The sequence below is a fragment of the Micromys minutus genome (genome assembly GCF_963924665.1).
Source record: "Micromys minutus genome assembly, chromosome: 1".
NCBI lineage: Eukaryota > Metazoa > Chordata > Mammalia > Rodentia > Muridae > Micromys > Micromys minutus.
Window position 1 is genome coordinate 98,248,218 of NC_137969.1, and position 26,877 is coordinate 98,275,094.

At 46.8% G+C, this 26,877-nt stretch overlaps 1 protein-coding gene across 1 annotated transcript in view; it reads right to left on the reverse strand.

Moving 5' to 3' along the window:
- Positions 1-777: 777 nt before the first annotated feature.
- The window catches only part of SLC25A48 (solute carrier family 25 member 48), a gene marked incomplete at both ends in the record, with an annotated part of 35,168 nt that continues 9,068 nt past the window's right edge, over positions 778-26,877 (reverse strand). Inside the window, 5 exons of the mRNA XM_080936987.1 lie at positions 778-900; positions 6,669-6,802; positions 8,441-8,683; positions 23,595-23,853; positions 26,084-26,155. Of these exons, the coding sequence (XP_080793113.1) occupies positions 778-900; positions 6,669-6,802; positions 8,441-8,683; positions 23,595-23,853; positions 26,084-26,155 (831 nt within the window). The remainder of the gene's footprint in view (positions 901-6,668; positions 6,803-8,440; positions 8,684-23,594; positions 23,854-26,083; positions 26,156-26,877) is intronic.

Consider the following 26,877-nt stretch of genomic DNA (forward strand, 5'->3'; position numbering starts at 1 on the left):
GGTGGAGAGGGGAGACCTGCTATACTGGACATCCACTGGGAAGAACAGAGGGCAACCAAGGCAGCTAGGGGGCCTGTAGTGGGCAGACCATATCTCAGCAAAGAAATCAAGCTGCCTTCCTGGAGGAAGAGACCTACAAGTAGCCCTGGAGGATAAACAGCCAGTGACACCAAGAGCAAGAGGGACTTGGCTCAAGGAACCATGGGAACATAGATGGAGTGGGGGAGGAGGAAGGTAGAGGCAGAAGAGAGGTGTTCGGGATGGGGCGGGGGCTGTCTGGAGGGTGAGGTGGCATAGTGGCCTGACTCCCAGGAACTGCTGAGAGCATTTGAGCAAGAAGGCAGGCCGTGCAGGGCTATGCTGATTTCTCCTTGTGGGAAAGAAAAGAAGAAGACCCTGTTGTCAGTCTTTCAGAGCTCTGCAAAGGTGTAAATCAGGCTTAGTAGGAAGTGGGGAGACGGCCCTGTGTAGGCATGGGGTGGCCACTGGGGTTGTTCACAGATCACTATACTTAAGAAAGAAGCTAAAAGAGCTTCTTGCCAAGGACTATGGAAGTGGCGAAGGGGAACCCGAGCAGGTGAACTACTGTGAGTTGTGCCCACGTTAGTCACAGGAGGCTCGCACACCACCGCCAGCCACGGCTACATCAGAATTGCAATGTGACAGTGAGAAGGCAGCGGACAGAGGGGCACTTTAGGAACGCGTGACAGTTTCATCAGGAAGAATGAAGGTCCAGCTTCAACCCCGGCTAGGAAGAAAGCGCACTGACCTGATAACTCATTTGCTTCTCACTGTGTGGTCGCCGCGGAGCACCTTCAGTGAGAGCTCATACCCGAGAAACATGGCCGCGCTCATGGGGAAACCTCGGACAGCATTCACAGTGATGCCCCTGAAAAACACCTTTGTGGGGTGGGGGTGGGGATGGGGGTGTTATTCCAGGGTTGACCTTCCGAGTGCCAACCCACACTCTTGGTAACACTGCTTCTAAGGGTGAGGGGGCGACTCCAAGTGCAGTGTAGCCCAGTCCTGGCCTGACTGGGGCCCAAAATATCTGAATGTGGAAAGACACTGGCATGTTTCCAACCCATGGCATGGGTGATGGCACTTGTCTTCATGGGCTCTGCTGTGCATTCACCGAAGGCTTCAGCAAACTGAGGTCCAAGCAAGTCTATACCAGTATGGTTATATGCACTTTTGTTTGTTCGTTCTGTCTGTCTGTTCGTCTGTCTCTGCTTGTCTTTGTCTCTGTCTCTCTCTCACCCCTCTTCCTTCCTTCCTCCCCCACTGAAATCTGATCAGCCACACACAAAGATCATGATAGGTACTTTCTGAAACATCCCCAAAGTGATAGAGGACAGGACAAACCAAGGGCAATGCTTAAGATCTCAGGCATGGATAAGGTCACAACATGCGTAGGTGACAACATCTCTAATTACAGAATGCAAAGAGAATCTCTTGCACTGGGTGGAGGCATCACCTGTCAATAAAATGCTATTGACCTATTAGCATAGGCAGGAAATAGGGAGGTGGAAGTTCCAGTACAGAGAGAGGATTCTGGGAGATAGTCAGGGCAGGAGATTTGCCCCAAACTCTGAGGAGACAGGTGCATGAAACTGAGAAGGAAGTACCAAGTCATGTGGTATACTTAGAGCAGAATAAACTGGATTATTGAGATGTGAGCTAGTCAGTGAACAGAGCCAAAGCTATTGGGCTAAGAATTTATTCATATGTAAAAAGTCTTAGAGTCATTACTTTAGGGAACAATGTGGACAGGTGGAAAAACACAAGGTTACATGTGAATTTACAATAGTGGCAACACTGGGCTGCTAATGGGTGTTCCAGGGAACAACCCAGACAAAAAGCCTTTCCTAGTACCCATTGAACCAGTGGGTACCCAGTGAGTACTCATTACCTCTGGGGGCTGAGATGGCATGGTCTGAATGGAGAAGCTGCCAGCCTCTACCTCTGTCATGACCTGTGTTTTATCTTCTATGCCTAGGCGAGGCCTCCCATGAGTTCCTGGCTTTGTGCCAGGTAGACTCAAAGAAACGTGGGCAACCTATAGCCTCTAAGATATACCCAGTTGGGAGCACTGGCAATATTACCAGGCAGTAATGGGAACAGAGAGGGGTCTAGGGAGCTGCCCCTTCAGGCCTACTCTGGAAGCTGCACACTCAAAAAAAAAGCAAACCATACCCAAAGCAAGATCGAAGAGCTGTCAGGATAGAATCTGAACCTTCTCTCACACAGAACCATTTCAAAGGTTAAAGCCATGGGTAGCTCATTTTCAGAAACAGGAAAAAGTCTGTGTTTGTGCCCAGTTTCAGGGGACACTGGCAGCCAGAGGATGCAGCTTGACCTAGGAGAGGGGTTGATGGGACACGTCCTGGAGCCACTCAGGCAGACCCGCATGGGATGTGGGTAATGTCAGCACTCCTCCCTAATGCCTAAGCATGCTGCAATTCCTCAGGCTCACTCAGAGTGACCGAGTAAGAGCAAGAAACTGAGTCCAGTTCCAAGGGGGAAATTTCCATACTGGTGTCCAGACTCCTTGTAACCTTGGCTTGACTCTGCTCCAAGGCAGTACCAGGTGGGCTAGGCCCTGGAGCATAGTTTGCCTCATAAAATGACATTCAAGATGTTGGGGCCAAGACACTCCTCATGAAGCCTCCATAGCTACCTGCCACTGGGACATTCTATACTCCTTGGCCTGTGATAACCCTCCTGCCTCAGGCTTGTATGCTGCCTGCCTGCTCCAACTACCTCTCTATACCACCTCTGGTCTCCTGTGCTTTGAATGTTCTCCAGACCTGTTTGCAGAATTTGTCTATCCAACCATGGCCACTCAAGAGAAGACAACAGCACCTTCCTAATCACAGGATGCCTTCATTGTTCCTTATGGACCAGGACTCAGTAGACCCTGCTAGGGTAAGGAACACAGTCTGTGGGTGTAGTTTTCCCTGGTCTCAGCTCTCACGGGGTCTCCAGCCTGGGTAGACCTTCAATATCTGCTTTTTAAGTGAGTCCCTGAAGGATGAGAGAGTAAATGAATGAGCACAGCCAGTTCTGGGGGAACCCTGGCAGTAACCACGAGTATTAAAGTAGGGTTAGGACCTCAGACCCCTAAGGGTCAGGACCACCAGACAACTGACCCTGGTCTCTCGTAAAGCTTGAGTACCACAAACTCTCCTCACCATGCCCCAGCCTCACCGCATCACCAGGAACCCAGGGCTCAACTCCAGCCTCCTCAGTTCAGGAAATAACGTCTCTTTTAAGGAGACAGCACATATGGCCCAAGACAACCCTTGAAGTGGGCAGAGAATGGGACCAAAGCATCAGGTATTACTTTGGTTGTAGTTTAATGGTGGGTTCCTAAACCATGGGCTTCTCAGTTTCTCCCTCGAAATATGAAGACCAGATCAACCTGCCGCATGAGTCCTTTCTGAGTCCTTAACTAATAACCCTAAAGTTTAACAGTCCTAAAGCTCAGGTCAGTGAATGGCTCAATTTCTAGTCACCTGTCTGCTTTAGAAGCTCCAGCAGTATACTTAACCTGCAGGTGCATCAAGCAGGTGATTACTACCCAGGAGACAATGAAACTACAGACAGGTCCTCCACCTGCTTGGGGCTCAATGATGCACTTGCTTCTCCCATTGCCAGTACATGCAGGTGAGAGCTTCTAGTGAGCGGTTCTCAACCTCCATAATGCTGAGATCCTTTAAGACAGTTCCTCGTGTTGTAGTGACCCCCCATCATAAAATTATTCTCATTGTTACTTCATAAGTTTAATTTTGCTATTATTATGAATCTTGATGTCAATTTCTGATATGCAGGATATCTGATATGTGACCCCTATGAAAGCGCCAGTCAACCCCCAAAGGGGTCATGACCTACATGTTGAGAACCACTGACTTATCTAGACTATTGCCACTCCAGGGGGTACACAATCTGGGGTTTTTTTTAGAAGAATGAGACAACCTGCTCTATTCATAGACTATAAAGCTAAATATAGACAGCAGAGGGCGCTCTGGTGCATGCACACGAGCACACAAGCAAAATGAAGACAGCTCTAGTAGACAAGAAACACTCGTGTAACGCAGAGAAAGCAACAATATAGACCACAGGAAACCATAGGAAAGAAAAGTTCCTAAGTTCAACTAGCCCTCACTTCCATGTGTGAAACTGCACTCTCCACTTTTGGCAACACCACTGAAGATACACAGGACTACTGCACACAGGGAATAAAAGACGGTCTCCGTAAGAGAGCACTGGAAAAGAATAAGTGACAGTAAGGAGCAGATGAAGAAAGGCGAGCCAGGAATGTCCAACACAGCAAACCAGCAAAACACCATTGCCAATAAGGAAAACAGAAAACAACAGACAATAATCCAGCCAATCAGAAAAACAGCAAGAAGTTGAAAGGAATCAGTAAGTTCCTCTCAGTACTAGCCTTAAATGTAAATGCCATCAACCAATGAATATAGAGATTCAGACTTGTCTGACTGGACTGAAAGATCAGCCCAGCTGTCTGTTGTCTGCAAGAAACACACCCTACACCCAGAGTCTAAAGGTGGAGGACAAACACTAGCTGGCATAGAGTGGAAGATAAAAATCAGCTGTGGAAGCTATCCTGATATCCGATAAAGTAGATAAGACATTAGACCCAAACTGGAAGAGATAAGAAGGTCACTGCATATGCAGGGAAGGGACAGTCCATCGAGAAGACATGGCCGTTGTAAATATCGATGCACCAAATGGCGCTCAATTCCTAAAATAAACATTAGAGGAAATTAAAGGTCGTACAGGTCCTGACATAATAATAGTGGGCAATTTAAGTATTCCACTCTCATCTAAAGATTGATTAGCAACCTAAAAGTAAACAAACAAAAATCCTTCACTTTCAAGTACAAGATAAATTAAATGGACTTAACAAATATGAATGGATAGCCCACCCAGCAGATACAAAGTATACACTCTTCTAAAGAGCCTGAGAAGCCATCTCTAAAACAGGCCACATTCTAGGACACAAATCCGAACTTGGCAACTATAAAAACATAAAAACAATCTCTGCTTCTTAGCGAATCACAGTGGAATAAAACTAAAATTCAACAGCAAGATAAAGTACAGAAGCCGTAAAAACGCATGGAGACCAGACAATACTCACCTCCACAATTCTTAAGTGTTCCTGGAAGAAACCAGGGAGGAAAAATTTTTAAATCCCTTGAATCAGACGGAAATTAAAACATACATAGCTATGAATGCCAACTTACAAAAAAGAAAGTAGTTTTAGATAAACACCTCAACGGTGCACTTCAAAGTTTAGAAAAATACAAGAATTAGCCAAACCCCCAAGCACCGAATAAAGATATGGGCAAAAATTAGTGAAATGGAAAATTAAAAACAAAAACAAAAACAAACCTTCATCAATCAAAGAGTTGGTTCTCTAAAACAATAAGCAAAACTGAGAAACCCCTGGCCACACTAATCGAGAGAGAAGGAGAGAGAGAGAGAGAGAGAGAGAGAGAGAGAGAGAGAGAGAGAGAGAGAGAGAGAAGGCTGAAACTGTCACTGGTTTCGATGATATCCAAGCATTCCTTGAGAAATATCTAGAATATCCGTGTTCCAAACAACTGGGCTGTCTAGAGGAAATGAATAGGGTCATAGGCAGGATGAATTATCAGATTAATTCAAGAGGATACAAACAATTTATAAAGCCACAGAGCAACCAATGCAACCAAAGCTAGAATAAAATGTCTCCATCAAAGAGAAGCCCAGAACTGGATGGATTCTCTCATGGATTCATTATTTAAAGAGCTAAAGCTAATGCTCCGGAAACTTTCATAAAATAGAACAGGAAGACATACGGAGGAATTCATCCTCCACAAGCAGGCCGACCCTGACACCAGCAGTGGCTAAAGACAATAAAGAAATTATAAACCGGTTTCCCCAGTGAGCACAGACACAAAAATTCTCAATAAAACTCTTGCAAACCTAATTAAAGAACAGGAAGAGAAGAAGCCCACACACCACAACCAGGTTGGTTTTGTCCCCAGGATGTCTTGGTTAAACACATGCAAACAGCAGAAACCACATGATCATCTCAATAGATCCAGGAAATTCCTTTGACAAAGTCTAACATCCCTTCATGGTAACAGCCATGAAGTCTTCCTTAGAAGAAACTAAGGGGTGAAGGAGCACATGTCAGCCCACTAAAGGCTCTCTATATGGAAAACCTATTAAATCAGTGAAAACTGAAAACATTTCCCAAAAATCTGCAATGAGACAAGGATGTCCACTCTCCCCTCTCCAATATGGCGCTTGAAGTCTTTGCTGGAGTAATATGACAAGAGAGAAGATATAAAGAATACAAATGGGGGGGGGGGTCAAGTCGTCCCTATTTGCAGATTCGCGTGATCTTATCCTTAAAAACCTAAGTACTCCATCCCAAAACTTGATCCATATTTTCAGCAAAATATCAGGGTACAAAATCCAGTCCCATCCACCACTGCCTCAGAAAACATGAAATACGGACTAAACATAACCAAGGACAGCCTGGTAACCTGCAATCTGCAGCACGTGCTCTCCCCGTCCCCTCCCCGGCCTTTCCACCACAGGTCTGCACCCTCTGCCAGGCTGCTGCTGACCCAGGACGGCCGCGTGCAGCCTACCTTAAAGCCTTCTTGCCGGTAACTCTGGGAGATGCAGTCCAGGACTCCTCTGTATTTGTTTAAATAGACCCCGTCTGCTTGGATTCGACTTTTCACGACATCCATCGGAGTTGATGTCCCCCAGGAAATTGCCCCTGCAAAGTTAGAGAAACCAAGCGTGTCAGAGCTGGCTGCCTTGGGTCTTCAAGGCCTGGCTTCCTGAGGATGCTGCCTTCAACGCTCCCTGCAACCTCCTCGTCCCCCTTTAAGTGGTGGGGGAAGCAGGCTAGCTGCGAACTTCTGATCGTCTCTCTCCACCCACTCATAGACCTAGCGGAAGCCTCCCACGCCTCCTCTGTAAACTGGTCAGCAGTGCTGAGTTCAAGAGGCCTGTGAGAACCTGGAGCAGGAGACTGCACCACGACAGTGCTTCACGCATGGCAACATTATCAGTGTACGGATAGCAACTGCTTCGCAGGACTCTGTAGTCTCCCAAGCCGACAGAGAGAGCCCAGGGAGAGACCTGCGATCAAAGGCTTGTAGCTATGGCTGGGTTTAACTCGAGTTTGGGAGAGCCGAACAAAACCTAGCCGTCACAAAGGCTGATCACTGAGGAGCCAGCCTGGGAAGATGGGGCCTTTTTCTGTGTAGTGTAACTTTAAAGGATTGGGGGGGGGGTTGTTTGTGCTTGTTTGGTTGGTTTGTTTTGTTTTTTTACGAACACAGAAGTGGTCACATTCTTGGTTGGGTAGAGAACAATCTAGTATCAAAGCCCAGGGCATTTGGCTTGCTAGGTTTCGTAGCTGCTGCCCTGCAGCTCTCCAGAGAGACTTTTAGCACATCCCGGACCCTCTGCCCATGCAGACTCCAATGCCCCAGCTTTCTATCATGGTCTCTGGAAGCCTGTCTGGATGTTCAGTCTCTCCAGCCCCTGTCAGGGCTCCTGGCTACTTCTCCACATGTGCCTAGGATAGTCATCCCTCAGTCACAGTGGAAATGTCATGAAATAAGGTTAGCAGGCCCTTGGCACATGCTCTCCACACAAATGAGAGCAGATGGGAACTTGGGGATCTCTCCCTGGGAATGGGTCCAAAGATGAACCTCAAACACAGGGCATGGGCAGATCACTATTGTTTGCCTGAGGCATGGGCTTTGTGTACGTTTGCTATGAGCTTAAAACATGGATAGCTTGGAGAAAGAGAAGGTGGAGGAAGAGGAGGAGGAGGAGGAGGAGGATGCCTGAGAGGCAGTAGAGAGCCACATCAAAGAAGGTATAGCAAACCACTTAGTGCATGCTGACTTCACTTTGAAGGGAGGTTATGGTGTGGCGTAGGAGGTCACAAGCCCAGGTGACAAAATGAGCAACTGTGACTAGCCTTGGATTTTTATGACTGCCCTGCCCCTGCTCTCCTGATGGCACTGCATCATGTTCTTGGGTATCTCGGGGCAGTGAAGAGACTGGCTCCCCCTCCCATACCTAACAAAGCCCTGTGTTTAGTAAAAGCGAACAGAGATAATAGTTTCTCCCAAAGCTCAGCAACGCCTACTGCAGAGAATATGCTAGAATGAGCCCATTGCCTCAAAGTCTAGTGAATTCACACAGGAGCTCTTACAACCCGGGAGGAGAGGTCAAAGGGTCATTCTCTCTACTAGGTGTGGCATAGAGTCAGTGACAGGAAGACTCCTGCATATTTGGCTGGGTGGGGCCTGTCTCCTCAGGACTGAGAAGGTTGTGGTCATTACTGTGGCAGGCCCAGAACCCAGGGACAGGACTTCCAGGCCAGGACCCTTACCTGCAATACCCCCTGCCAGCCACACTGAATAGGGGCTGGGCCCTGTGCAGGCCTCAGGTGTGATCCACTCGCTCAGGAACACATAGGGAATAAAGTAGAAGCAATATCCTGGGATGTCCCTCAGCAGCATGGCACTGGCTCCCCGGTACAGCCCTGTCAGGCCCTCGGTCCGCACAATGGTTGCAATGCAGTGCACTGGCCCCTGGTATGCTGCCACTGCCCTGGACCTCAATCCATGGCTGGCTGAAAAGACAGGAGGGAGATGGTGCCAAGTGACCAGGCAGGTAAGAGACTGGCCAGCCCTGGGCGCCATTGGCAGATCCCACTCACACAGCTTGTTCATTTTTACCAGGCTTTCTGTCAAACTTGGCAATTTACACCAGAATTCTGAGGCTCCGGGAAGGAGCCCTGGCAACCAGTATAATTGCACTGGGATCCTTGGAGCCTTCTGGTCAACCATCACTATGCATTTCTAAGCAGCTGAAGCTGAAGATTGCCTGGGATCATTGAAGACAGCCAAGTCAAGCTCTGTCTTGATGGGTAACTGATAGTCATTCATTCATTCATTCATTCATTCATTCTCTCTCTCTCTCTCTCTCTCTCTCTCTCTCTCTGTGTGTGTGTGTGTGTGTGTGTGTGTGTCTATATCTGTCTGCCCAACACAGTGTGTGTGTATGAGAGGGGGGAGGGAGAATGTATCCAGTGTGGTAAAATAAACTTTTATTTGAAACCAGGCTGTCCTGGATGCAAACCCTCTTCCACCACTTAACAAATGTCGACATTTTATGCTCTTGTTTTCAAATTCGTAAAAGACAGTCATGGATGCAAGTCAGTTAACATGCCAGGTCCTCAGTGTGGTGACCAGAATAGTGTCTGGTTCAGTAAGTTTGCAGCCGATGGTCATGGATAGACCCCACTGGCTGGCTAGAGGACGGGCATGTTCTGACTCATGCCAGCCCAGCCTGAGCTGTGCCCTTAAGCAGCTGCAAGGCAGCATCAATATTTTTCAACATCAAGGGCCCTGGGCCCCCAGACCTTAGCACCACTGCCTCCACAATGGAAGGGCCATTCGGGCCATAAAACTCAGTGTGTGGGCAGCACCACCTGCCAAAATGAAAACAAAGACCTGATTTATCAAAGTCTGTAGCTTTGGGAAAGTCCCTAAAAGTATTAACCTTGATGTTTGGCATCTGTAGTTCTGCTTCTGGCTGACTGTTCTTGTTAGCTGAAGTGTGTCAACCCAAGATAGGGGTTTTATGCTTAAAAATATCACCCCGAGAAAGGCTCTGTCTACAGTAGTATCCCAAACACCGAGTGTAGTCATCAGAGGCTAATCAAGACTTCCTATTGGCTTAAACCCATGCCCACTCAGTCTTTTCTGGTAGATACCTCCATGACACTTTCAGACTTGGGGGAGGGAGGGGATATGCTGGCTGGTTGTGGTCTGTCTAAAGGTATAGAGAACAGAGCTTTAGTCGCTCTGCCAGCCAGTCCTCTCACAAGCTAACCACCATCCTCCCTTCTACTTCTCTCTGCTGTGACTCTTGGTCAGAAAGGCCTTCAGGAACAGACACGGTGGGGCTCGGTGTTCGTTCCGAAGGGCCCTACTAACATGTGGTCAGGGTAAATTATGAGACCCACCCACAACCACAACACTGTCCGAGCCACCTGGATTCAACCCCTGATCCGGGCATCTGATTGGGTCTCATTGCATGCTGTAGGCAGGAAGTGGCCTTTCATCTTGGGAGTTCTCTCCCAAGTCCCAGACATTCTCTTCTCTCTATGAACATTCAGCCTCAGGGGCTGTGTAGTTGGGATTAGAGTAAAAGACATGGACTTTAACTCACCCTCAGAAGTCCTCAGGAGTGAGGGGAGGCTACACTGGCCTGAGAAACATGTCTGAGAAAACTCCTATGAGTGCATTTCCCCTTGGGTGAGGAAAGGGAGGGATATGGGGTGGGTAAAGACCACCTCGTGTGCTCTGAGATGCTCTGAGAAAGAGCAGACATTGTGGTCCTTGAGAGGTCCCAAGAGATCCTTCTTTCCAAAAACTATCATCAGCAGTGTTATTGTGGGAAATTTGCCTGAGACCAAACAGGTGTCACGGTCTGGTTGTGGAAACACTGTTTTGTTTGCATGTCCCTCTCTAGGCAAGGCTGGCCTGACCCAGGAGTCAAAGCTCCTCTAGGTCAGCTCCTACCCTTCTGCGGGGTGACTCTCCGGAGTTACTGATTGAAAGGCTGTGTCCAGATAATCATCTGCTCGTTTGGCAGTGCTGATGTTGAAAGAACATTTGCCAAACTGCCAGCTAGCCCTGTCTATCAGTAAACCCTTCCACTTTCCCCTTCCATCCCCCAAGTTAGCAATAAGAAAATGCTCTCATAATCTCATAAGTGTTATAAAATACGCAATCTGGCTGTTATTGGTTTATAGTACCCATTTGTGGCTATTAAAGCAATAACCCAGCCAGTAAAACATATAAGAAACTATAGTAGAAGTAATCCGAGGGAAAATAATCACCAGATGCTGACACACCAACCCAAACTTGAACTGTGAGAGCTTGTCAACTTGGCAGAACTATAACAAAATACCAGAGGTGATTAACTTCTGAAAAGGTTTACTTTGTCTCACAGTTTGGGGTGGGAGATGGGATCTCTCAATGACTTATTAGCCTCATTGTTTGAGACCTGAAGCAAGACAGTGAGTACATCATGGTTGCTTAAGACAACTTCATGCAAGTGTGTAACATCCTTTGAGCACATCAGCCCCCTGCCCTGCTGCCCACCCCTCTCTCACCTCTCCACTCACTTTTTCCTTTCAGCCTTACTTTGTTCTCAACATACATACATACATGATTTTATGCACTTGTATAAAGTATGAGAGCCACAACCAAGAGAAAACATGGATTCTTTTTTTTCTGAAACGGACTTAATTTACTTGCTAGCTTATATCCAGTTGAGTCGGTTGTCCTGTAAATGACCTAACTTCACTCTTTGTGGCTCAAACAATTCTAATGTGCACCCAACCACACTTCCTTTGTGTAACCTGCGGTAGCCCCTGGGCTGACCCCATAGCTCAGCCACTGTGGCCATGTTGCAATACCTACCGTGTGCAGATGGTTCTGTCATGGGTGATTTGGTGCTCTGGGCAAACATCCAGGAGTGGTTCAGCTGGCTCGGTTTTAGTTTTTGAGGAACCTCCATAGTGATTTCCACACTGGTTAGGGTAATCTATGTTTCTATCAAAAGTTCCCCTGTACCCTACATCTTCTGTGGCCTTTCTTTTTCTTTTCTTTCTTTTTTGTTTGTTTTGTTTGTTTTGTTTTGTTTTGTTTTGTTTTGTAGTTACTTTTTGTTTGGTTTGGTTTGGTTGGTTGGTTTTTTGAAACATGGTTTCTCTGTGTAGCCCTGACTGTCCTGGAACTCACTCTGTAGACCAGCTAGCCTTGAACTCAGAGATCCACCTGCCTCTACCTCCCAAGTGCTAGAATTAAAGGCTTACCCAAACACCCAGCTATTGTTTGTTTTCCTAATGCTTGCCATTCTAGCTGGAGGTAGAATTTCAATGTACTTCAACTGGTATTTCCCTGATGGCTGAATGTTCTTTCACATGTGTATGGGCCGTATATTTATTGACAAGTACCTACTTGTGTCACCAGGCCATTTATTGATTGTGTTGTTTGACTAATTGATATTAGTTATTTGAGATCTTTTTATAACCCAGGCATTAACCCTCTGATAGATATCTCTCCATCAAAGATTCACTTCCTTTCTGTTGGCTGTCTCTACACTCGGCTGTTTCTTTGTTAAACAGAAACTCTTTCATTTCATGAAACCCCACTTGTCAATTGTTAGCGTTATCCCCTGGGTGACCAGAGTCCCATTCAGAAAGTCTTTGATAGGCCAGTGAGGTGACTTGATGGGTAGGGATGCTTGCTGCCTAGGATCTCCTAGGACCAACAGAACGGAAAACAACTCTCACAGCTCCTCACAAATGTGGTATGGCACATGTCTCTTCCAACTCTAAATCAACAAATATAACTTAAAATCAGGAAGTCCTTGCCCATGCTGATATCTTAAAGTGTTCTTAGCTTTTTCTCTAATGCCTCCAGGGATTCCAATCCTACATTAAGGTCTTTGATCCATTTGGAATTAATTTTTTTTTACAGGGTGAGAGAGAGAAAGATCAGAATTCAGTTTCATTCTCCTAAATGTAGCTACCCAGTGTTGCCTGCACCATTTGTTGAAAAGGCTGTATTTTTCTCCAATATTTACTTTTGGCATCTTTGTCAAAAATTAATTGTTCATAATTGTGAGAGTCTATAGATGGGTCCTCTGTTCTGTTCTGGTCTGTTCTAGGGTCTACACAGCTTTTTTGTTTGTTTGTTTGTTTGTTTGTTAGTACAACTTGAAATCAAGTTTGTTGATACCTCCAGGGATTTTTGGTTGTTTTGTTTGTTTGTTTGTTTGTTTGTTTGTTTTGTCTTGTCTTGTTTTTTCCCTTAGGATTATTATTTCTGGAGTCTTGTGCCTCCATGGGTATCTTAAGATTTTTTTTTTATTTCTGTAAAGAAAAACACTGGAATTTTTATGGGTTTGCCTTTATATATGACTTAGTGTTTCTCTCAGTTTTGAATATTTTCATTGTTCTCTTGATTTAGTGTTGTAGCTGAAATGTGAAGTCAGAGGTTCTTTCCTGGTCCTGTCTGTTTAGTATTCTAAATGGTTCTATGGTCATCTGTTTCTCTATATTTGGGACACTTTGGGCTATGGTTTTGTTGACTACATTGCATATACCTTTAAACTGAAGGTCTATCTATCACCCATGACATGATTTTCTTTTATAACTTATACATTTGATCTTTTAATAGTTTCCAAAAGATTTCATGTGTTCTGTTTGTGTTTTCTTTCTTTATCTCTATTACTGTCTGGATGTTCTAACATCTGCTTTTCATCCCTGATAGTCTGCCTTCTATTTGATTCATTCTGTTAGTGGGAATTTGTGAAGAGGGGGTTGTTTGGCTTGTTTTGTTTTCTGACTTACTAAAACCTCCATTTCTTACATTTCAGTTTATTACTGAGTTTCTACAACAGCTCCTGTTTGACCCTTCCTTCATTCATCTGGACTCTATGTCAGTTCATGTGATAGTAGACTTGTGTTCTCTGATTTCACCCAACAGTCCTTCCGTGCTCCTTACATGGTTTGCTGGGACTCAGGTATCTGGGCTTTTGTGAGTTGGTGAGATGTTATCAGCTGTATTATTTCTGTTGGATTATCTGCAATGTTCAAAGTGTGGCTAGAACATGGTAGGGTGAGTGTATAGCTTAGCAATTAAACCCTCCATCCATGCACATAAGGCACCAGGCACCCTCTAGGACTCCAAGAGCAGGAGCTACACAAACAACCACAACAGCTGGATAGCACTACCACACAGATGTTATTCTGGCCAGTTGAAAATAGCCATCCACTTGACTTCAATAATAACTGAGAGATAAAAAACAAAACAGAGGAAAGTGGGCTGGGAATCAGCATCTCAACAACTGAGAAAAAAGTCATAATGAAGAAGCAGCTGGGAAAAAGAAGTTGGGGTAACTTTAGGGTGTAGCAAGCTCAAAGATCAGTCAAGCCACGGGAGGCCCGAGTTAAGAAGAAAAAGCAGAAGGGACCAGAGAGAAGAAATGGCATATGAATGAAGGGGAGCAAGGGCTGCTCACAGTGAGAGCAGCGGAATGTTGGCAAGAGAGCAGGTGGAAAAACACAGAACAATCCTAAAACCTAACCAAGCAATAGACAAACCCGAACCAGAGGACTGTGGTACAGTCACAGAAGATTACACATTAACAAAGGTTAAAAGCAACAAAGGGAAAAAATAAAAAGAAAACACAGCACATTGGAAAGGCCAGTAGATCAAAAATCAGTCAGTCTTTCTTCCTTGATGGGGTGGGTTTTTTAAAATTCTGTCCCTGCTGTGATGGTTCCTGGGGTGAACTGCTAATAGGAGTTTTGTGTCAACTTGACACAGCTGGAGTTATCACAGAGAAAGGAGCCTCTGTTGAGGAAATGCCTCCATGAGATCCAGCTGTAAGGCATTTTCTCAACTAGTGATGGGGGGGGGTGAGGGCCCATTTCAGGTGATGCTATCCCTGGGCTGATAGACCTGGGTTCTATAAGAAAGCAGGCTGAGCAAGTCAGGGGGAGCAAGCCAGTAAGTAACATCCCTCCATGGCCTCTGCATCAGCTCCTGCTTGGGTTCCAGTCCTGACTTCCTTTGGTGATGAACAGCAATATGGAAGTGTAAGCTGAATAAACCCTTTCCTCCCCAACTTGCTTCTTGGTCACGATGTTTTGTGCAGGAATACAAGCTGTGACTAAGACAAGAAGGAAGCAGAGTTTGCAAATGACTGTTCAAAGCTATAAAACTAGGGTTTAGAGTACACATTGCTCCAGGAGAGTTTAGACAGGTGCCCTTTCACGGTGTCGGGTGCCAACTGTGCTGGTGAAGCATGGAGTTCTAAGTCTGCCGTTCTCTGGCTCCTGCTCTCATTCTGCTGCATCATCATCAGCAGCAGCAGCAGCACAGGAGTATGCAAAGGAGAGGAATAGAACTTCTCCCTCAAGTCTGTGTTCAACACCCCCCCCACCCTCACCCAGCCCCACAGCACACCCTTCTGGCCCAGAACTTCACAGCCAGGACTGATGTCCTAGGCATTCTACCCATGGTGCATCTGGCCCTTAGCCCCGCACTTCTCTCTGGCTGCATAACTTTATCCTATGACCTATTTCATGTGGGCTGAGGGCACTGAATGTCTGACCCTAAATCCTTCTGAACACATACCCTGAGGGTTGAGAGGTCATCTTGCTAACTTAGTAGTCAGGTTCACTCTACACTGAGTATGCCTTTATCTAATCTGTCATCTATAAGGAAGCTGTCATTTGACCTCATGATATCCCTGATAGCATTTTTTTTCTCCAGGAAGAAATCTCTTCTTTCTATCTGTGACATTCTCATGACACCGATGTTCTGGAGGAAATATCTATAGAACCAACCCCATCCAAGGTGTGGCCGGGGTTCCTTTTTCTTTCAGTGAAGTGCTGGGCTCCTGGTTTCTCCGTGCTTTTTTTTTTGTTTTAACCTCCTTTCCCTGAGCCCCAGTCTGTGCTCTCCCAAGCCTTCTACCCTTGTTCTAATCAGTTTGATTCTAAATTTCCACTTAATAAAAAACTTAGCTCTTATATAACAATCGCACACACCTATAGAGCCACACCTACCATGACACTCCATGGCCTACGATGCTCTCCTAAGGTTACAGAAACACCACACTATCGCCAAGGAAGCACTCACGGGCACGAAGGCACCTCTGGGGCGATGCTTGCTTAGCATCCACCCGCGCATGGGTTCAGTGGCATGCATGGCTTGCATCAGGACCACAAAAATTTGTCATCAGCTGCAGACACTGCAGTTCTATGCCCATGTGAAAAATGTATCACAATACCCACAATTTCCAGGCCAAGGGAGGTCTCAAAGGCTTAAAAAGATGAAGACTCTGCGTAATATTTATTAACTCGGCATCCATGATGTGAGCCAGGAAAAACTACGCCAGGTCGATGCTCAGCTGCTGAGTAGGTTCTGGAATTTTCTTCCAGAAAATAATGAGAGCTCCAAAATGTTGATCATGCAGCACCCTGAGTTTTTATACCTCGGCCCAGAGGGTGTGGCTTGGAGTCCCTACCACTGGCTGCAGAGAAGTCCTGGGTGAGAGTCCTCTGTGGCTCCAGAATGGACTATGGTTGGTGAAGGCAAAATGTGAATCAGTCTTATAGGCTGATTTGGGAGATAACAGGACAGTGGCTTGCTTGAATTTTCTGGACCAGCATGCCATCTGCCCAAGGTGGCTAAGGAAAGAGACAGGATGCTGAATCCATTGCTATCAGCTCAGTAAATTACTGATGCTCAATCAACATCTGAGCCTCCCACGGCTGGTCCTAAGGTAAAACTTGGGGGCCCGTTTGTGTGGAAGGAATAATGTTTAGAAATATTTCCTTCTAAAATAAAATGTTTTAATAGCTCTATCCATGCTTTTTATAGTGAGGATATACCTAAAAATCAACTTCTGATCATTTCTTATCACGAATGCTTTATCCCCGACACAAAGACACTAGAACAGATACTTTTCCTAAGTTAGAAACATGCTGCCTTCTTCTACTTGGTATAGATTATAGATCTCAGAAGCCCTACAGCCCCATGAGCATCAATTCGAAGTCTCGAATACCAATGGTTCTCAACCTTCCTGATGCTGCCAATCTTTAATACAGTTCCTCCTGCTGGGGTGACCATAACGGATTTTTTTCATTGCTACTTCATAATTGTGATTTTGCTACTGTTAGGAATCGTAATGGAGATGTATGACATGCAAACCCCAGAGGAGTCGTGATCCACAGGTTGAGAACCCGCTGCCTGACATGGAGCCTGGCAGGGTGTTTGAAACAAGAGAAAAGACCCCACTGCTACATTCAATTCAGCTGAGGGTGGAGCCCCACATAAATCTACAGGTCTACAGCATCAGTTTGACCCCTCTCAAGACCACTTTGATAAAAGGCTATGGCTAACTGGTTTTATGGCTCTTCCAGAAGTATCTTGTTTGCTGGTCTCATCTCTGGCCAACCCTCTCTGGTCTCTCTTGTCCCTCTGAAGGGTGTTTTCTGTTTTGCTTGTTTTGTTTTGATGGGAGGGGGTATAGATATCTGGATTTGGCACCTCTAGTCCCCTGTGTGCTGTCTTATTCTTGGGGGTGGTTACTTGTTGTTTGTCTGTCAAAACTGCCACAGGCTGGAGCTGTCTGGTAAGAGGGATTCTCCATTGAGAAAATGACTCCGTCAGATTGCCTGAAAGACATTCTCCTTACTAACAATTGATATGGAAAGAGCCTGGCCCTCCAGGAGTGGTGCCATGCCTGGTCTGAGGTGGTATAAAAATAAATCAAGCTGAGCAAGCCATGGCGAGTATGCCAGGTACGCTTAGGTCAGCCTGGCACACAAACTATAGTCATCTGAAAGAATCTCACTTGAGGAAATGCCTCCATAAGATCCGTCTCTAAGGCATTTTTAAAATTAGTTATTGATGAGGGAGGGCCCAGCCCATTGTGGGTGGTGCCTAGTCCTGGGTTCTATAAGAAAGCAGGCTGACCAAGCCATGGGAAGCAAGCCAGTAAGAGGCACCCCCCCATGGCCTCTGTATCAGTTCCTGCCTCCAGGTTTTTGCCCTGATGTCCCCTAGTGATGGACTCCAAGCTGGAAGTGTAAACTGAATAAGCCCTTTCCTCCCCAACTTTCTTCTGGCCATGGTGTTTTGTTGCAGCGATAGAAACCCTGACTAAGACAGAGAGCAAGCTAGTGTTCCTCATGGGGTCTTCTTTGGTCCCTAACCTCTTGACTTACCTTCATAATGGATATAAGAGATGAGAGAGAATAAACACCGCCCCCCAAGTTGTATTATTACAGCCACAGACAGCAAACACTCCTTCTGGGACAAGAAGCTTCCTCATGGTAGGAATCTGTGGCCTTGGGACCATGAACACTTCAACAGCATTCAATACACACTAGATGAGCAGTCCTGGGCAGGTCTCCACATCAAGACCGCAGGTTCCTATGCTTGGCATTCAACAACAATTAAAACTGATATTGGCCTGAGGCTTGAAACACTAAATCTCCCACATCATGTTCTCATCCACAGGTCGAAGGTCACAGAGGCATCCCATGGGTTCTCTGGGCAGGCAAACTGGCTATACCTCTTAGATTGGCTTTGGATATGAGCAGCCTGGCAGGCTGAAGGCAGATCACATGCCAGGAATTTCTCAACTGGGAAGCTCTTTGCTATTGTTTCTCAAGAGACCAGTTTCCCCAGGGACTCCAAAAGAGTCAGGTGCTTCAGTAGAAAGGACCCTGCATTCAAACCACACCAGCATGCCTGTTCCTGTTCAGTTCCTACTTCCTGAACAACCATGTTCAAGGACTACACTTCATATGCCTTTTTTTCTTCATCCATAAAGAGGGGACAGAGATGAATGGCTTGTCCAGTTCCTTGACTTTGTGACATAGAAAGAGAGTATTACCAAAGTGAGTGTTTTGAGAACATGCTCTGCTCAAGGGAAATAGTTAACATTTCAACATTTATTGTCCTGTCCTGATAGGAGTCTGGATTCTGAAAGTATATGCCTTTCAACTTCACTGCCTAAATCAAGATCACCGATAACTATCTGGGAGCAAGAACACTCAAGGCTGGTGCCAAGATATCAGGACAATATTTAGTCTTGTCCACTGATGTCAAGACAACAGTAGCAAACATCATGATATACCTCCAGCACATGCAATTTTAACTAAGGTCAATAATGCTTAGTACACAGGTTTATGCACAGCTCCTCTAGACCTCCTTCCTCCACTTCTAGGTTTCCAGTGCCCAGCCCTTGCTTCCTTTTAGCATCTCAGAGCCTCCTGGAGAAGCATAGCCAGACTATCAGGCTAGAATGTGTCTGGGTTTTTTGTGTCTCCTATGTTCCCAGAGCTCCTGACTTTCCACATAGTTCCCTTGTCTAGGAAGTGAATGGAGCTATCATTAATAATTTCTCCATTTAGGAAATCTTAGAATAACTGCTGTGCCTCCAGGCTGGAAAACAGTAGAGTGTATGTGGTGTGCATGTGTGTATGTACATAATGTGAATGTATGGTGTGCATGTGTGTGTACATGTGTGGTGTGCATTTATGTTTACAAGTTTGTGCATGTGTGTGTGTTGACATGTGTGTGCACTGTGGTATGCCTGTGTGTATATACATGTGTGTTGGCATGTGTGTGCACATGTGTGCCATGCACATGTGTATTTACAGTGTGCATGTGCATGTATGTGTGTACATGTGTGATGTGCATGTGTGTGAGCATGTGTGTCTGCATGTGTGTGCATGTGTGGTATGCATGTGTGTATATGTGTTTATATGTGTGTTGGCATGTATGCATGCATGTATAATGTGCTTGTGTGGTGTGCATGTATGGTGTATATGTGTATGTTCACATGTGTGGTGCATATGTGTGCATGTGTAGTATACACATGTGTGTACATGTGTGCATATGTATGTGTGTATATGTGGTGTGTGCATGTGTATATGTAGTACGCATGTGTATATGTGGTATGTTTGATAGCCCTACATGTGCATTCCACCTATTCTGTGAAAGAGAAACTTATGCACCCAGGAGTACAGAAGCATCAGACTTGTCTTCCTCCAGCTGGGACTTCTGAGGATCCAGTGAAGCAAGAAAAGAAGCCTCTTCCCATCTCTGTTGCTATAGAGATCTTGTGTTCTAGAATGCCCAAACTGGCCTTCTCTTCTGTTCATCATTCATCCCCTATTGGTATGTAGGGTCATCTCCCCAAACCCTAGTTACATTCTGGCCCCTGGTCCAGCTAGAGTATCTTCCCTGTGATGGCACTGAGTTCAGCACACCCCCTGTACCCTTCTTCTCACCCCCAAAGTTTCTATTTCCTCCTCCCCTCCCAATTTGGAGAAGAAAATCTTTCCATTCTCAACTCCAATTCTTTCTTAAATGTCTATTCCCCCAAGGACACGCCACCGCCACCACCCATCAGTGACCCCAGAGTCTGAGGATTCTACTTCTAGATGTCAGCGAAGTTGACCTAATTAATAACTGTGTCATCTCAAACATTGAGGGGACACAAATGAGTCCCACGATCCATCAGTTCAGCTGTCCTATGACACAGTTTGGGCTAACTCTGCAGTCTACACTGCTTGACTGTGGGGCAGAATCTCAGACTTGGCTACAAAACTCTGCCCAACTCACCCCATCTCTCCCTGAGTTCCAACGCTCCAGATTACTCACACTTTGGGGTTTTAGTGGTGTACAGACCCAAGAGCTTCCAGGTAGAGGAGTGAATCACTGGCCATCGGCTTCTAGGGTACAATGTGACAGGGCAACAGGGGGACTGGTGGCTTCAACACCTAGCTCCAATTACCAGTCAGGTCCAATAGGGTCCCAGGTCAGCTCATTCATGCCACTAATGATGCTAAAGGAAAGGTAGGTTTCTTCATTGTGAGGGGCAAGTCAGATAGCATGTGTACATGCATGTACATGTGTGTATGTATGTATGTGTGTGAGTGTGTGTGCATGAACGTATGTGAGTGTGGATGTGAGTGTGTGTACATATATGTGAATGTGTGTGCATGTATATGTGAATGTGAGTATGTGAGTATATGTGTGAATATGCATGTAAGTGAGTGAGTATATGAGTATGTGAGTATGTGTGCATGTATATGTGAGTGTGTGTGAGTATGTGCATGTGTGTGCATGTATGTGTGTGTGTGCTTGTGTGCATTCATGTGTCATGTGTGTACATGTGTATGTGAATGGTGTGTGTGTGCATGTGTGTACATGTGTATGTGAATGTGTATGTGTGCATAGGTGTGTGTGCATGCACGAGCGTGTGCATGTGTGTGTGTATGGTGTATTTGGTAGCCAGATATCTGTATGGTAGCAATCCCTTTCAACTTCCGCAACTGCCAACACGATGTGACAAGGCCCTTCTGCACAAGTTTCATAATGTGTGCCAAGAATCTTAAAAATGGCCACACCCTTGGGCCCACTCATGAGTCAAAGAGCCCACGCACTGAGGGAAACAGCCCCAGTGAAGGAGCTTCTTTATAAAAGAGATGGCTGAGGACTTCACTGGGGTGAAGGCAAACAGCAAACAGGCTAATGATCACCAGCAGGGAGAGTTTTAAATAGTGTGGTTACCAACCATACAGGTGACAGTCACTTCACAATGTCAGCATGGCAGATGCTGTGCCATGAGCTCATGGACCTCCAGTCTGTCCTAGCAGTGAACGCAACACAGCTGAAGCTCGGTGGCACCGGGGGAGACATGTTAACGTTCTCGGGTTAGGCAAAGATAGGATTGCTGGCAACGGCACTCCAGAAATGGCATTCTTCCTGCAGGGGACTGGCCCTGTCTGTGTGCATGTGTGTGTGTGCACATTTGAAAGAACAGTGCACATCTATTTCAAGTATTACACCTATTTTAAATAAATGTGTATGCCATTTGAATGACATAGAAAATGTGTCTGTGGGCTGGAGAGATGGCTCACTGGTTAAGAGCACTGACTGCTCTTCCAGAGGTCCTGAGTTCAAATCCCAGCAACCACATGGTGGCTCACAACCATCTGTAATGAGATCTGATACACAAACTTATATATAATAAGTAATTCTTTTAAAAAAAGAAAAAAGGAAATGTGTCTGTTTCCATGGGGGAATATGAGAGGATTTAAAACTGTGAACATAGTCTCAGTGAGTTCTGCTAAAATCTTTAACTTAAGAAAAAATAGCAAAGGGAGGCACCTTAGCGAGCCCAGCATGTATCTACTGCAGGTCATGTGGGTAAAGGACATTTCCACTGTTCTGATCAGGTGGAAGGAGGAAGTCACTGGGTCTCCCAAAAGAGAGGAAGACCCAAGCCACCTCACTGACATCTAGGTCTGTCTGTCACACATTCTAAAGTAGATGACACAGAGTCATCTGGCAATTAGCTTCAGAACATCCGGCTGCCTCTCATAGCACACGATCCTTAACCTGGAAGTAAACTGGCCATTTGGAATTAAAACTACAAAGCAAGGGTGTCCCAAGTGGCACCCACACTGCCTGGAAAAGCCATCATTCACAAGGGCCTGAGGCCGAGTCTACAAGCTTGAAGTCAGCCCTGGTCCTGTTCCGTTCAGTCCATATGTCCGGTCACATGGTTGTCTCTTTGAGCTTATATAATTAAAGTACTTGACCATTTCTAACTGTGGTACCTTACAGGAAGCTCCCTTTTTCTGTCTTGTTTTAAAAACCAGAGGCTCCAAACACATCAGGCCACAGAAGAGCAGCCATGAGGAAAGAGTGTCCTGGTTGTCCCATTGGAAGGACACTGCCAAGATCACCACAGCCCAACTAACCCACCCCACCCCAACCCCCTGCTTTCAGATATGGGTGCCACCCCCTTTTTCCTGGGCTGCAGTTTTTCACCAAGAGCGGGAGGCACACAATGAGGTACGTCCTGTGTCTCAGCCAAAGGAGAAAACTGAAACCAAAAAGTATCTTCAAATTGGGAGAGGGCATGCTTCCTAGCACCTCTGCTTACTGGGGTTACCACCTTCAGCACAATTGTATGAAATCTCTCCCTACACCCTTGATTTCACCCCCCCACCTCTGGGATAGGATCAGATAGGCCTGCCCCAAAGCTCCCTGGTGTCTCTGTGGTTCTGTATCCCTCTTACCCTTCTATATTGGAGACAGACATACATCCTGAGAGCAGCTGGACTCCAGACCCTCCCTGTGTACGGTGGGGAACATTAGCCTCAGGCTCAGAGGATTTGGGGCCTGCACTAGACACTAACATGACAGGGGGCTTATGGATCTGGGCAGGATGTCCCTGTATGAGCATGTGGGCCTCCTGTCACGTACCACAGCCAAACTCCAGCCTTAGTGTGCAGAGGGATCACACAGCGACCATTCTGAAGGCTGCTGGTGGGGAGGGGGAAGAGCTCACCATACATATAGTATGACAGGAAAGAGCAGGGATCCAGCCCCTCCATTCCATAGACATAAAGACTGGCACTGGACAGGAGCAACAGTTCGCTGGGAGAGTGGGAAAATTGTGAATGAGCCAAGAACAAAACTCAAGCTATTGAAATATGCCTCCTCCAGCACCCAACTCTACCAAAGCTGACACACGGTATGCACCCCTCTCCTTTCCTTCCCCCACCAAAGATAGCACACAGTGTGTGCTCCTCTCCTTTCCTTCCCCCATCAAAGATAGCACACAGTGTGTGCCCCTCTCCTTTCCTTCCCCCCACCAAAAATAGCACAGTGTGTGTCCTTCTCCTTTCCTTCCCCATCAAAGCTGACACACAGTGTGTGTCCCTCTCTCCTTTTCCCTCTGTCAAAGCCACTTTTAAGAGCAGCACAAAACAACTCTCAAGCAGAGAAAATGAGATGACCCTGTAGTGGACAGGGAGGAGGGTGGTCTTGCTCTTGAACAATGATACCCCAGATCCAAATAAGTGGGAAAGGGTCACGGATCCTCAGACACCAGATTCTTGTCAATTAGCCTCTTACCTTCCTGAAATGGCTGTGTCTGCATCTGTAGTCGGATCTTGATGAGGTCCACGGGCCCGCCCAGCCCAACAGAGACCATACCAGTCACCATGCTAGCCAGGAGTAGATCAGACAGACTTCGGCCAGGACCATCCTCGAGTTCCCCACAGCGGTACTGGCTAAGGAACCGTTGAGTGTTGCTGAAGACCCCGAACACCACCGAGTTATAGATGGCAATGCTGGCCAGGGGGAAGGACATGCCCTTGAAGAAGCCAAACACCTGTGGCAATGGGAGGACATGTGAGGCCAAACCACTCCTCAAGGTCTCTCTCTCTCTCTCTCTCTCTCTCTCTCTCTCTCTCTCTCTCTCTCTCTCTCTCTCTCTCTCTGCATACCAGGTATGGGACCTCTCCCACCAGGATGCCACAGAAGAGCGAGCCCCCAACAAGGGTCTAGATGACATAGAGGAGGAAGGCCACACGAAACTCGGGCAGTCATTCTAAACTCATCTAAATATGAGCCTCTTGCACAATGGAGTCTTGGCCTCAGATGTATGCATGCCCCAAATGGCAGTGTTGGAATCAGAAAAAGATCAGGCTGTGATTTGGAATGTCTTCGGAGCCCTAAGGAATAATGGAGATGCCAAATGCCAGCATATCTCCTCACTAGCTGCTCAAGCAAAGCGCTCCCCACCCCACCCCCTCTGGTTACTTTCTGTCAGTCAAACCAATAACAAAACAGTGTTAACCCTCACTAAGTTCATGGTCTTGGGATAGGGCAGATGAGGACGGGATGGAGGGTTTGGACAAACTGACAGGCAACACTGTACAACTCATTAAGTCTGTGGTAATGGGCTAACAAGGGGACTTTCCAAGAGTTACCAGGGACGGCATCTCAGAATGGGACCTCCTATACACACACACACACACACACACAGAGAGAGAGAGAGAGAGAGAGAGAGACATAGAGAGAGAGAGAGACATAGAGAGAGAGAAGAAAAAGTGGAGAGCAAGGGATGATAAAGGCAAGAAGCAAAGCTTCCAACAGGGGTCAGAGTCTGATCTGTAGCTGCATTCTCAGTAAGACCACAGATGCTCTCAGGAATCTGGAAATTTCCACAGCCCCGGGAGAGCTGAAACAGCGCACAGGTGCCAACAATGAGGACGTTCTAAGAAGCCACCTCACAAAAGGAAAATGCACAAAGCTATGCCACAAACGGGTGCTCGTGGCCAGAGAGGACACCACACAAACAGGTATGCACATATGCACATAGGAGAACGCCTTATTTCAGGCTCTTCCTCCACAACTTGAAACACTGAGCTATGTTGTCTCAGAAAGATCACCTGAAGTCCCCACCAGAGTCCTGGCACTGGGACACTGGCTGGCAAGTACTGCAGGGAATGTGGGCCAAAAAAAAAAAAAAAAAAAGAATCAATGACCATCTTTCTGGAGACTGGGGAATCACACCCATTTACCTTAGAACACCAAGTACAAGGTTGGCACTACCCACCCTTATTTCAGAGTGGCCAATCAAGAGTTAAAGCCACACTGGCATTCAAGATGAACCCATGATAAGCTTGGCACCTGCAGGAGGCTGGACAAGCCTAGAGCATTTGTTACAATGTGGCACCAACAGTGGCAACTGGGCACATTTCCAGGACTCGGGGAAAACTGCAAAGCTGCTATGAAGAACGCACTGGACTGTTTCTATTCTAAACCTAACCTTTAAAATTATAGATTCCCCAAAGAGCAGTCTTACAAAGTAACCTGCTAAGTTTTAAGAAGGGAGTGGGTGTTACAAAATATTATTCCATTTCCTATTTGGCACCTCAGTCATGTGGTGGGAGTGTGAGTGGGGGTGGGGGTGTGAGTGGGGTGTGAGTGGGGGTGGGGTGTGAGTGGGGATGGGGGTGTGAGTGGGAATGGGGGTGTGAGTGGGGGTGGGGGTGTGAGTGATGGGGGTGTGAGTGGGAATGGGGCTGTGAGTGGGGGTGGGGGTGTGAGTGGGAATGGGGGCGTGAGTGGGAGTGTGGGTGTGAGTGGGGGTGGGGTGTGAGTGGGGGTGTGGGTGTGAGTGGGAATGGGGGTGTGAGTGGGGGTGGGGGTGTGAGTGGGGGTGGGGGTGTGAGTGGGGGTGGGGGTGGGGATTCCCATTGCATCCAGATAGAGGGATGCCGCTGAGGCTCAGCTTCCCAGTCATCACTGAGCTGGGAAACTGACAGTCCACCTTATTTGTACAGGAACTTTCCATTCCGTGGTTCTAAATTCCTCAGAGCTTCTCCAGAGAGTTCATACAAGCCTAGTTAGTTTCTTCCCAGCAAAGTACTAAGTGACCAGGGGTAAGCTGAGGTAAAGTAGTATTTGTCATGTGTTACAAGCTGAGAAGACACAGGTAAGCAGCAGTGGGAACAAGCTGCCTCACATCTGCGGAAGTGGTTGGTATAGGAATATGGCCTGGTCCATGAGATCCAAGGGAGGCCCTGGCCGGCACCCTCCACCCGGGGACTTACACTCTCCCTCTTGTACACCATTCGGATGCAGTTGAATGTGTTCACATAGCCGACACCAGCCTGCAGGCGAGTCTGCGGAGAGAAGCAAGGGCAAGGAGCCGCTCAGAGATAGGTCACAGGCCCCAAAGACACTCTACCTCAAGAGACCCACCCAGGGAGGGGGGCCAGGCTCAATCTTGACCAGCCAGGTGCCACAGGATCTTCAGGGACACTTACTCTAATATCCATCCAGCCTGGTCCCATGCAACAGAAGGATGCTTTTAATCAGAGGATGACCCAGATCAGTTAGCTGTGTAAGGTTGTTAGACTCAGGTGTGGGTGGGGGGACTCTTAAATCCAAAACACCAGACCTGGGCTCTGTCCCTTTTGCTGCTGTCTCTCACTTACCCTTCTAGATGACTCTGGGGACACCTGCTCACTTTTCCCAGCGGGCATTTTTCTAGTCTTCGCCCCTTTCTCACCAGAACACAGCTTTGGCTCTAGTGTTTCTCTCCTCCAGCCCCTCTAGGCCACAGCCAGGCTGATTTTTCTCAGAGTAATTGAAATCATGTCACTCTGTTTAAAGCTTCCCAGGGCCTCCTATCAAATGCCTCCTGTGCCAAGGACATTCTTGGGATTGGTCTGCCTGTACCCTCCAAGCCATTTCCTCCAGTAGCATCCTGCCTCCGTGACAACCACATCTATACTTCCTGCCTCCAACCTCTGTTTAGGCTGGTCCCCTAGAATTTCCTCTGGTCCCTGCTCTCCTGTAGGGTCTGAGCTTTACACACAGTAAGTAGATTATCCCCACTGGG